The sequence below is a fragment of the Schistocerca gregaria genome, chromosome 2, assembly GCF_023897955.1.
Source record: "Schistocerca gregaria isolate iqSchGreg1 chromosome 2, iqSchGreg1.2, whole genome shotgun sequence".
Classification (NCBI taxonomy): domain Eukaryota; kingdom Metazoa; phylum Arthropoda; class Insecta; order Orthoptera; family Acrididae; genus Schistocerca; species Schistocerca gregaria.
Genome location: NC_064921.1, coordinates 292458300 through 292470473, shown reverse-complemented (window position 1 = coordinate 292470473; position 12174 = coordinate 292458300). Strand labels below are relative to the sequence as shown.

General features: G+C 37.4%; 1 protein-coding gene across 4 annotated transcripts in view; it reads right to left on the bottom strand.

The window, feature by feature from the left end:
- Positions 1-12174, bottom strand: part of LOC126336898 (dynein regulatory complex protein 1) — a 380293-nt gene that overhangs the window by 180405 nt on the left and 187714 nt on the right. For all 4 annotated transcript variants that reach the window (XM_050001020.1, XM_050001019.1, XM_050001023.1 and 1 more), the window contains one exon: positions 2756-2972. In XM_050001020.1, the coding sequence (XP_049856977.1) occupies positions 2756-2972 (217 nt within the window). The remainder of the gene's footprint in view (positions 1-2755; positions 2973-12174) is intronic.

Genomic DNA, 12174 nt, shown 5'->3' with positions numbered 1-12174 from the left:
AAGATTATGTGAGCAAGCACCATTCAGCATAGTTAAATTTGTTTAGTTATTTGCTTGTTCAATGGTTCACCATTGTGACCTGTGGATAGGGAATGGAACAAGTCAGTTTTAAAATTATACTACACTTTTCTGGTGAAAAACTGACAAGATGCTGACCATTTTCAAGATTGTCTTAAGCTACTATTTTCATACAGTGATTTATACTACACTATGTTTAATCTCCCCCTCCTACTCTCTCTCTCTCTCTCTCTCTCTCTCTCTCTCTCTCTCTCTCTCAAACACACACACACACACACACACACACACACACACACACACACACACACAGAGAGAGAGAGAGAGAGAGAGAGAGAGAGAGAGAGAGAGAGAGAGAGAGAGAGAGTCATTCTCTATCAGACTCTGGGAAAGTAATCTAAGATTTTTATGACTGAATACTTCATCCTACCTTTCTTTCTTGCCACACATTTTTACATGTTTGTCACTACTCTATGTGCTAGAACTAACATTGAGTGCAGAATAATGTAAGTAAGCTCTCTTTCTAGTATTATTTTCCTGAGTGTAACTGCTTTTTTTCAAATTGTGATACTGTATTGTATTGTAAACCGGGTACCTAGAGACTACGGAGATACTCTGTCCCCACTGCAGCCGCAGTGGTCCACAACCCCACGATGAATACTGCAGTCCACTTCACCCCTCCGCTGCCCCACACCAAACCCAGAGTATAGTTCAGCCCCCCGTGGAACTGCCAGGGAACACCTCACACCGGACAAGTGGAGCCCCTATGTTTGCCTGTTAGAGTAATGATGGTGTACACGGATGTGGAGATCTTGTTTGCACAACAATCGCCGACATAGTGTAACTGAGGCAGAATAAGGGGAACCAGCATGCATTTGTTGAAGCAGATGGAAAACTGCCTAAAAACCATCCACAGACTGGCCATTTCACCGGACTTCAACACAAATCCTCCGGGCGCTTCTTTACACCAGGAAAAATTGTGATAAGTTGTTTCCATCATACTTCATAAGGGGATGAATAAGCATCCTACAAGCAGTTGTGGAGTGGTCATCTCATATTGTTCCTTGTTGCTACACAAAAGCATGACATACTTTCCGTACCCATTTCAGAGGTCACCACACAGTTTGTGACATCACTGAAATGCTCACGGACACCAATATTATGGCAGTGCAGCAGCAGCAACCATCAGAACAGCCTATTTAGGTCACCTAACCAGCACTGCAGCGACCACACTACATAACATTGGCACCAGCAGGCACAATATAATGATGTATTGTAGCAGCCACCAAGTATCGGCTATCTAGAAGCCATATCAGCACTACAGCAACCACAACTGCTAAACAAAACGTCAACAAGATGATATTAATATTGGCTCAATCAGCCAGTGGATCATCCACTTGGCCACTGTGTTGTCACTTGACCTTTAAGGGGTATCGGCCAACGGAATCCAGAGTTTGGTGCCACCACATGCGAATCCGACTAACCAATACTTCCAGCACCATGGGCACAGTCCCCATGTCATGCAGCACTTGTAGAGGATCTGACAGTTAGGAAACAACATCAGCTGCAACTGGTACCTATCACAGTGCTGCATAAGACATTGCCAGCCTAGCTGTTGCAGATTAGTTTCTCATGGTGTACTGCCACTTAAGACTTACACACCTCCACCACATCTTGTCTGCATGGTTCAAGGTTCGATGGTGGACTGCACCCACAGAATGTGAGTGCCTACTTGTCTCCATCAAAGTATGGATATTATACACAACATTTATGAATTTTTCTACTACCAGAAATGTTGCTTCATGCAGCCTTCAAAACACCAATTTCCAACCAGACAGTATGCACCAAAGCTGAAAATTTAAGGATACAACAAATGAAGAATTATTTGAGCCCTTAAATGGTCTCCGTTTCTTTATGGTATTTGCACGTTCAGTTCTTTTGTTACTGTTTATAGAACAAATGTGAACCTACATTTCTTGCCCTAGCTGGCAGACCTCACTAATTTTCAAGGATGGCTTTGTTGTGGCTCTCTTAAATAGTTTCTTTTTATACATTGAGTATAAAGAGTCTGATACAATGTGGGTGTTCCAACTGAGGTTATATCATCTCCTTTCCTTGACATATGGAGTTTGGCCTCCATGACCATTGTTCTTTCCTACCCATCCAGTAGAGGTCTTTACCCTCAGAACCACTACACCTTATTGCAAATGGTTTCTTCCTCAATGATGATTTACTCCGGAATATGAGCTCATAAGACAAAGTTAAGTGAAAACAGGAAAAGTATGTCAACTTACTGAAATTTTCACTTCCAAGTAACGCCAAGTTGGAAGTTTAGGTATTAAAGAAGATCTGTAGCACTTAAGTTACAGTTCAAGTCCTTATTGACATAAACACCTAACAATTTAATTTTCTTGTCTTTGGGACTATTTATTTATGAAATGACACAAACCAAGTATTCATGACAGTTTTGTGTATCATGAACATACAATTGAGATAACTGAATATTTTATTCATAATTCTAACTAATGAAGTCTAAGACTTTTTATTGCAATCTTTGTAAAGGTAATAACTGCAACATATGAACATCAATTTTTTAACAGTTTAATTTTTAATTTAATACATTTTAGGAATACAAACATTCAGCTATCATCTCTGAACAGGCTTTCGAATTTTGCCAGTGCAATTCATATCTGCCCTACACAAATATGGTGACATGCAAATAAATTGATAGAAAACATACCTTTTGTAAGAGTTTTGTGGCTTTCTCCTGATTCATATCCCATAACTGGTGATACCTGGTATCATTTATTTGAGAAAGGTAATCAGTTCGTTCATCTAACTTCATTAATTTGTCATGAAGTTTTATAATATCATTTCTTAGATGATCAGATTCATTTTTTGTGATATTTTCAATTTCAGCAATATTTTTCTTCAGAGAATTCACCATTCCTTGCAGCCTAGATTGAAGTAAAATATATTAAGATAAAAATTATTGTATGAAAGAAGAACCAAGAGTAATTTTTCTGGACAGAGAACTCAGTTTTTAATTTTATTATTACAACCTGCACTGAAAACATTCATTCAGCTACAGAGTCTGTTTCTATAGATCCTAATTTGATGAAAAATTATCATGGATGTGGAATGAATTCATGTACACAGAAACATGAAGAAGTAGTGGCCAGAAACTATTACAGCTAGCTGTATTAACAATTTATTATTAAACTACTGCACTCAGTTCATGGATAAACAGGTATTGTACTGTACCAATAGCCATAATACAATTACCCAGAATGTCACTAGTTTTAAAACTGATGCCACTTTTTATGTCAAAGTAAGTAGATACTGTTTATCTATTATTGCTCCCTCTACCCATTTGACTGTGGATTATTACCATAACAGTCAAAATGTTTCATACCCCAAGTGTCGCTTATTTAGTGCAGCAGTTTGCACTCAACATGCCTATGGTGTGCTCAACTGATACAGATATTCCAAGACTCGCACTTGTTTATCAGTTACCTGTATCAGATTTTGGTGACAGTGCAATGGCAGCATTATTGGCTCATTCTCTCATATGCTTTATAGTCAAAAGGTGTATACATGGATTTCAAGTATTTAGCCATTTATTTGACATTTATATCTGGGGAGGGGTAGAGCCAGATAAGGAGCCCCTGGACAAAACATGAGGCATTCCCTCTCCACAGGCATCCCATAAGCCAGTTGCTAAATTGACTGGTTTTATATTGTATGGAAACAGCCACTAAAATGTCAGCTGTCAGCAGGATGCTTTTGTTACACTTTATAGACATTAGCATTGTTAGCAACCAATCTAATACTGCTGCTGAATCTTTGTGATTACTTACATTTTTTAAAAATATAATAGAGAAGTTCTGGTAGAATGAAAGTAATTTAAAAGTAAAGGAGACCACTGATTGAACAGCAGAAGTGTTGAGTCATCAAGAAACACACACTGACTTCTTGTTAGCTTTACGAATAAATCCTTTATCAAACTAGAGTACAAACTTACACTCAGCACACACACACACACACACACACACACACACACACACACTCGCGGACACAAACATGAAGACATACATCTGTACCTCTACATTATGCCATCTGGACACTGTGTGTTTGTCCAGTACAATGTAGGGGCACAGGTGTGTGTATGTGTGTGTGTGTGTTTTTGTATATATCTCTACAAATTTCCCTGCAGTCTCTTTCATAGGGAGAGTCTAGTAGTACCTGTTCTCACAATAATCTCCAAATGGTACCATTAAACCAAGGTGGGTATTTGCAGTCTTATACTACTTTACTTCAAGGCTTCACAGCAAATGGGCTCATGAAAAAAAGCACTGAACAGTAGGGTACAAGCATGCAGCAAGGTGAGCAAGGTACTCCCACTATTGTCACAGGACAGAGAGGGAGGAGCCAAATGGGGAATCAAGTTGGGGACAGAACAGCTGTGAGACAGGACAGCTGCCATTGCATGTTCATCAGTTAATTTAAATCCATGATCAGCTGCATGAAAACCATTATATTAATTATTATTTCTACAAATGAAACAAATAAAGGAAAATTTTTACACACCACATAGTTTTATTAATGGATAAATCCATCTACATTTTCTTTATTTATTTTGTGAGGTGTTATACAAAAAATGAAGGTATTAAATTGTAGGATTCTTGTGTCTCTTGCACTTGTTCTCCTTAATAACTGCTTCTGTGTTTGGTGTAATTGTTATTGTGAATTGTAGACACAGTGCACAGTTTCAATTACAATCAGACAGCGAGTTTCTCAGGCTTGTCTTATTACTTTTCATTACAGAGAACAATTGTTCAGAAACATATGTGCACTCAAATATTGATATTATTGTAGCCATCCGTTTGTGGAAAAGAGGAAATCTATCCTGAGAGACATGTCTCTAGAATTCTAAGTTGTTTTCCTTGCACAGATGTTTGTCTTTGTGTTTTCTGTCCTGCTGAAGGTCAATAATTTCTAGTTGTAGTTCAGAATGAATCTCTCAATATTCAACTCCAGGTTGGAAGATCAACAATATGAGGAAAAGAATAGATTGCACCTCATTATACAAGTGATGTATTGAGTTGCAGACAAGCACAACAAATAGACTATTACACATTCAAGCTTTCAGCCAAAGCCTTCTTCAGCAAAGAAAACACACACATTCACACAAGCAAGCACACCTCATGCACACATGGCCACTACCACCAGCAGTTCCAGCCGGTACAAAGCACAGCATTTGCTCAACTTATTTGTCCTTTAAAAAGGATGGAGCAGTCATCAATTGAAATATAGGTGATTCTCAAGGGTGTTACCCAACTGTATTCCATTTCATTATTTGAACTTCCATATTCTGGAAGAAGCTCAATCCACAGAGCAGAAGTATTTGATGCAGGGGTTAGTAAATTACACATCCCCTCCACCTTTTCTAATTGCTTTCTCCACCATATCATCATGCTTTAGTCAGCAGGAATAGGGGGAAACCTCAAGCTTATGGTCAAATCACTGACCTTTGCGATCCTGCAATACTGTAGTGAAGTGGCAGCAAGAATACAATTATTGAACATGAGTGAGCATAGTAGGCAGCAACAGTATGAACCAGGCATACTGTTCCCATGTGTAATATGTTAGCGATAGACGTCTCTTCAAAAGCAGTCTTTTTTTATGATGCTATAAAATGATACTGAGATAGCAGTGTGCATTTACCATTGTGAATCCAGGGTAAGCCATCTTCTCATATACAGATGACAGGAATGTGAGATGTATGAGAACTAACATACACCTCCTGGTTAACTCTTAAATCATCTTTTTTTTTCAGACTTTTGTGTGTGCTCTCTGTGTCTGCACCCTTAGCGAGATCCTATTTTGGCATGCCATTGATACAACCCCACACTCAGGAACATACGCAGGAGATTCTAATAAATTTAGAAGCATCAGATAATAAAATGTATGGATTACTTGAAGATAAATAATATGAGGCCAATACTCCTGTTTGTGATAGTACACTAACACTTGCTAGCAGGCCATTCTCAGGATTAGGGCCTCTTCACAGGAAATGCTACTGTTGCATTAGTCTTGATACCAGTTCCAAACCAACTTATGTCAATGACCTTTTTCTGTCAATGTCAAAGCTTGATCCAGTTTTTGGAACAGTTTACTGTTTCTGTGGATAATGTGCAATCCTTAAGCAACAAAACTGATGACTTAAGCATTTTGTTGACCAGTGAACTCAGTGATATCTCAGTAGTATGCCTAGCAGAGCACTGGCTCTGCACTGATGTAGTTAAGTTAATCTCACTACAAAATTTCAAATTGTGCGAACACTACTCCAGATCAAATGATGGACATGGTGGGGTTGCCATCTTTGTAAAACAACACATTGAATATAGCCCACTTCCTTTCCTAAAGGAAATAGGAACAGACAAGATCTTTGAATGTGCAGCCATAAAGCTTACAGATCTAAATCTAATTGTAGCTACAATTTACCATCTCCTCTCCAGTAGTATTAATGATTTCCTGTTACAAATGGACTTGTTTCTATCCAAAATAAGTCAGTGGAAACGGGATGTAATTATATGTGGTTACTTTAATATAGACTTTCTCACCCACAACAGACACAGGGAGACATTGATTAACATTGCAAAAACTTAAAATCTGCATGCCCTTGTAAATGGGCCCACTAGAATAACACCCACATCCAAGACAGCTCTAGATCAAATTTTTGCAAGTAGAAGTAAATGTAACCCGACACTAGAAGTATACAATGCAGGATTCAGCGACCACCAAGCTGTCATTCTAAAGGTTGATGTTAGCAAAGATACCTCATACCCAGTCCCACGTAAAACTTTACAAAGGTTTTTCACTCAAGATTACTTGAACAAGCTAAATGCCCTCCTTAGTAAAGAAAAGTGGACAGAGACATATGTAGCCAAGGATGTCAACATGAAATTCAACATATTTATTGGCACAATGATCCATCACTTTGAAGAGGCTTTTCCACAAAAACCAGTAAGAATAAATAATAATAAGAGAAACAAGACTTGGATTACACCATCTATAAAAATCTCTTGCAAACATAAAAGAATGCTCGACATGTTATGTAAACAAAGTAGTGACTCCTACCAACTAACAGAATACTATAAAAACTACACATATATACTAAGAAGAATGATAAGACAGGCAAAAAGGATGCAAAATGTTGAATAAATTGACAAATACAGCAATAAAGTAAAAGCAATGTTGAATATTTTGAAAAGGGAAAGAGGGGAAATCAAAGCTACACACACAAACATAGAAATCAAACTCAACAATAAATCTATATCTAATCCCAAAGTTGTGGTGAACTCTTTCAACGTATTCTTTATGAGCATAGCTGAAAAATTTGTCAGAAACAATCATAACACAAACTACCAACCTGCAAACCAAAAATATCACACATGTGCAGAGTCAATTTTCATTACCAAAGTCACTGAAAATGATGTTGCAAAAGCCCTCAGAGAATTAAAAAATTCATATTCAGCTGGAATTGATGGTATCTTAGCAGCTGTCTTCAAAAATTGTGTATACACAATTACTGAACCATTAACTCATCTCTGTGACTGTTCTCTCCAGGTAGGTACTTTCCCTGAAGTTCTGAAACTTTCTAAAGTAATTCCTGTCTTCAAACAAGGTGATAATAAAGATATGAATAGCTACAGGCCTATCTCAATCTCATCCTGCTATTTTAAAGTTTTTGAAAAAATGATGTACAAAAAAACTGATGGACTTCATTGAAAAAAAAAAAAGATTTACTAAGTTAAGCTCAACATGGGTTCAGAAGCAACAAATCTACTGAAACTGCAGTATATGATTGCATAAATACGCTATCAGATCTGTTAGATATAAAACAACCCACAACAGGCATATTTCTGGATCTGTCAAAGGCTTTTAACACTGTTGACCACAAAATATTGCTGAAAAAAAAAGAACACTATGGTATCAGAGGAATTGCAAACAAATGGATTGCTTCATTCTTAACCAATCAGATGCAGAGAGTCAGTATGAAATACACTAATAGACAAACCAACTCAATAACCGAAATCCTATCGAGTAATGAAACTGTAAATCAAGGGGTACCACAGGGCTCAGTATTGGGACCTCTATTTTTCCTCCTGTATGTTAATGACTTGAGCCTGTATGTAGATGCACACAAAACAATAATATTTGCCAATGACACAACTGTACTCCTCAAAGGGGAGAATACAGAGACTGTGCAAAAAGCTGTGAACTTGGCCACTGAACAACTGGGCTAAAATCAACAGATTAACTATCAACACCATAAAGACAGCTTCCATGAACTTTCACACAACGCAAAATACAAATTCCTCTCAGTCATTTGTCACTGTAAATAACCAGCCAATACATACTGACACTGTTTTCAAATTCCTGGGTTTGTGGGTTCAAGATGACCTGAAATGGAATACACATACAGGAAAAGTAAATGCCAGTATTAGTACTGGCTGTTATGCATTGAGTGTACTAAAATCATGTGCTAGCCTGAGGCCATGTGGTTCTAGGCACTACAGTCTGGAGCTCAGTGACTGCTACGGTCGCAGGTTCGAATCCTGCCTCGGGCATGGATGTGTGTGATGTCCTTAGGTTAGTTAGATTTAATTAGTTCTAAGTTCTAGCAACTGATGACCTCAGAAGTTAAGTAGCATAGTGCTCAGAGCCATTTGAACCCCCCCCCCCTTTTTTTTTTTTTTTTTTTTTTTTTTTTTTTTTTTTTTTTTTTTTTTTTTTTTTTTTTTTTTTTTTTTTTGGGCTAGCCTGAAAACAATAACCAGTGGGTACACCGCTTACATACAAGCCCACCTAAAATATGGTGTGATATTCTGGGGAAATTCTCCAACTGCCCTGAGCACATTCAAAATCCAGAAGAGAACAATGGGGATTATTACTGGGAGCAAACCCAGAGACTCCTGCAAACCCTTATTCAGAAAGTTGGAAATCCTTACACTAGCTTGTCTATACTTTCTCGAGACTCTAAAATTTTTCAGGAACCACATATTGCCAACTGACTCCAGAGTCATAAAACATAATTAAATACATAAACACAAAACCAGGAAAATATCAAATCTCCATTTTTTACATAAAAACACTCAACTGTGTAAAAAGAGAGCTTTCCAAATGGGCCTCCAACTGTTCAACAATCTTCGCACTAGTAGTAAGTCCATTGAAGACAACATAAAATTTAACAAAGCCGTGAAGTCACATTTGTTGTGTCACTGTTTTTTACTCTATAAATGAATATCTAGAACAATAATCTGCTATTTATGTTAAATTGAAAACATAGAGCAATGGAGTGAAGTAAACTTAGCCAATCTTTCCAATATAATACATTAGGATACTATATGTTAACAATGTTAACTGATATTTCCTGACATCTGTAACACACTGTGTATCATCAGATCACATGGAATAAATAAATAAATCCTGTTTTGTCAGTTATCATGGTACACATTTTCCTCCATGGTTATATATTTAGACATGGAACCTAAGACCTTGTTTAATGGCACTGTAGCTTCATATGAACAAACCCAACAAATTCCCAGATTGCTAAGCCCGTGTGGAATAAATAAATAAATCCTGCTTCGTCAGTTATCACTGTACACATTTTCCTCCATGGTTATATATTTAGACATGGAACCTAAGACCTTGTGTAATGGCACTGTAGCTTCATATGAAAAAACCCAACAAATTCCCAGATCTGGTAAGCCTGTGTAGGGATCAACAGAGTAACTGGCAATAATTAACTGACATGTGAAATTTAAGATACCAGCAATCTGACAAATTTAATTCATCAGTCACACAAATAAATATAACACAAGCTAAAGCTTTAAAATAACATCCTCTGAATCATCTTTCAGCTCCTTGCACTCGAGCAGGAAGGTTTGTTTTGAAATGATGAGACATTCAAACATGGTTCATGTTTCTTTTATATCAATCAAAAGTAATAATATATTTACTCATCAGCCAACAACATACCAAAACATGGTGCATTTGGTGACAATGAAGGAGATAAAGCTAGTTGATCCACACAGATATACAGGAGATTGGCAATGAAATTAGAATTTTTGCTTATTTCCAGTAGTTGTTCACTTCATTGACAGTCTATCCAGCCACAGCTGTTGAGATGGTGTAGCAAAGAACTTCACTCACCCAACCACGAACAAATATCCATTGATCCATGGACCAATCCCAGTGATACTGCACCCATTGCTATCATAATTCATTATGTCACTGGCTCAACATGGAACACTTAGGTGTCATCTGCAGTACAGCCCCACATTCAACAATGTACATGAAACCGTACCTTCACCAGCATTGTAATCTGTCATCTGATCTGCCTATCCTGCTTTTGTTAGCAGCAAACTTTTGACCCCCTCTTCTATGACATCCAAGTCCTTGTCATCTACTAGTGGTTTCAGTCTTGCTTCAACTGCTTCTCACAGATGTACAATAGTAGCAGGTGACTAACCAACCAGTTTCAACATTTCAGAGATACTCGATTTGCCAGAACAATTTGCCCTTTGTCAAAGCCACTTATATCAATGGATTTTCCCATTACAGAATTTATCATCACTAGAATGATTCATAATTTATATTTGTTCCACCTAAATATTTTCCTCACCACATAATGTGCCCAGAACATCACCATATGGCCTCCAGTGTTGCTGTGGGCAGGGGTCATAATGTTTCGACTCACTGAAGATGTCAACTATCCCATGAAAACCTACTTACAAAGTGTCATGAACCAGTTTCATGTGAGAAATCTAAGGATATATTACAGCCTCGACATATCTTTCCCACGGCGATCATGAAGAAAAGATTAAACTAATTACAGCATACAAAGAGGCATTTAAGATATCCTTATTCCTGCTCTGCACATGAATGGGATAGGAAGAAACCCTTACATGTGGTACAAATAAACACCCTTTCTCAGGCACTTCACAGTGTATTGCAGACTATTAATGTAAATGTAGATACAGAAAGCAATTTATCAAAAAGGCATCTTCAATTATGTCAGGAAGATCAAATAGAAGATGTGCCAAGCAACAACATTTTTTGGAAATACCTTTTCCCCACCACACAGAAACAAGTCAGGAGAACCTTAATATAGCACATAATTTTTAATACTTAATCCTATGTACTTAAGTCTTTGTTGTTTAGTGATGACTTCAGCTCTAGTTTATTACCTGTTGTTTTGCAGTTTTGCCAAGACACTTATTTATGTTGCGAACCAGACTTTCACAGTTTAGTAAAACCAGAGATCCCGTAAGATCTTGTAATATTGACTTGAATACAAAACAACAAACAACTTCAGAACCACTGAAAATATCACTGCATTTTACTTTAAACACATACCTTGGGATCACATTGAACCCTTTCTGTTTTGAGTGGTCAAAAGGGAGAGGGCAGCACTGAATCACTATAAATAGACTTTCTGATCATTATTTATAGACAACTGCACACTCAGGAGTGGATGACTTTGGAAAATATGTTGTAGTGATTCAAGAATTTTGTTGTAAATTCTAGAACCACTCGGCCTTCTACCATCTCGAACACAGGATATTTTAGATGTGAGTGTGGGATGATAGAATCCTACCTACTGTGCATCACATGTCTGTGTGTGCAGTTTAAATTCAGTTGCAGGAAGAATGTAGATGCGGTGGTTGAACGGCACCAACAAGTACCTGTCGAGTAGTCCATGGATGTTTAGTGAGTACATACGAGAGGACCATGGAATATTTATGTAACTCTGTGATAATAGTGTCAGTGACTATTATTAGTGAAAAAAGAACAGCTGAGCAGGTACTCTTAAAAAAACTCTTAATTCAGCCTTGGTAGAGGCAAGGCCTATTTTATGATTCATGTGAAATAGAGTCATGGTTATTAAGCCAGTCCTTTAATAAATGTGATTAAATTTGTTTCTCACGTTGGACAGAGAAAGTGACTTACTGGAAGTCATATATGTATGTGGAAAATAAGAATTTTATCCTGCATGGAAGTTAAATATACTTAAGGTGTTGCCAAAAGGTCAAAGTTTTAGAAGAGAAGGCCTATAAAAAAAGTCGCACAAAATTTTAGAACTTGGCA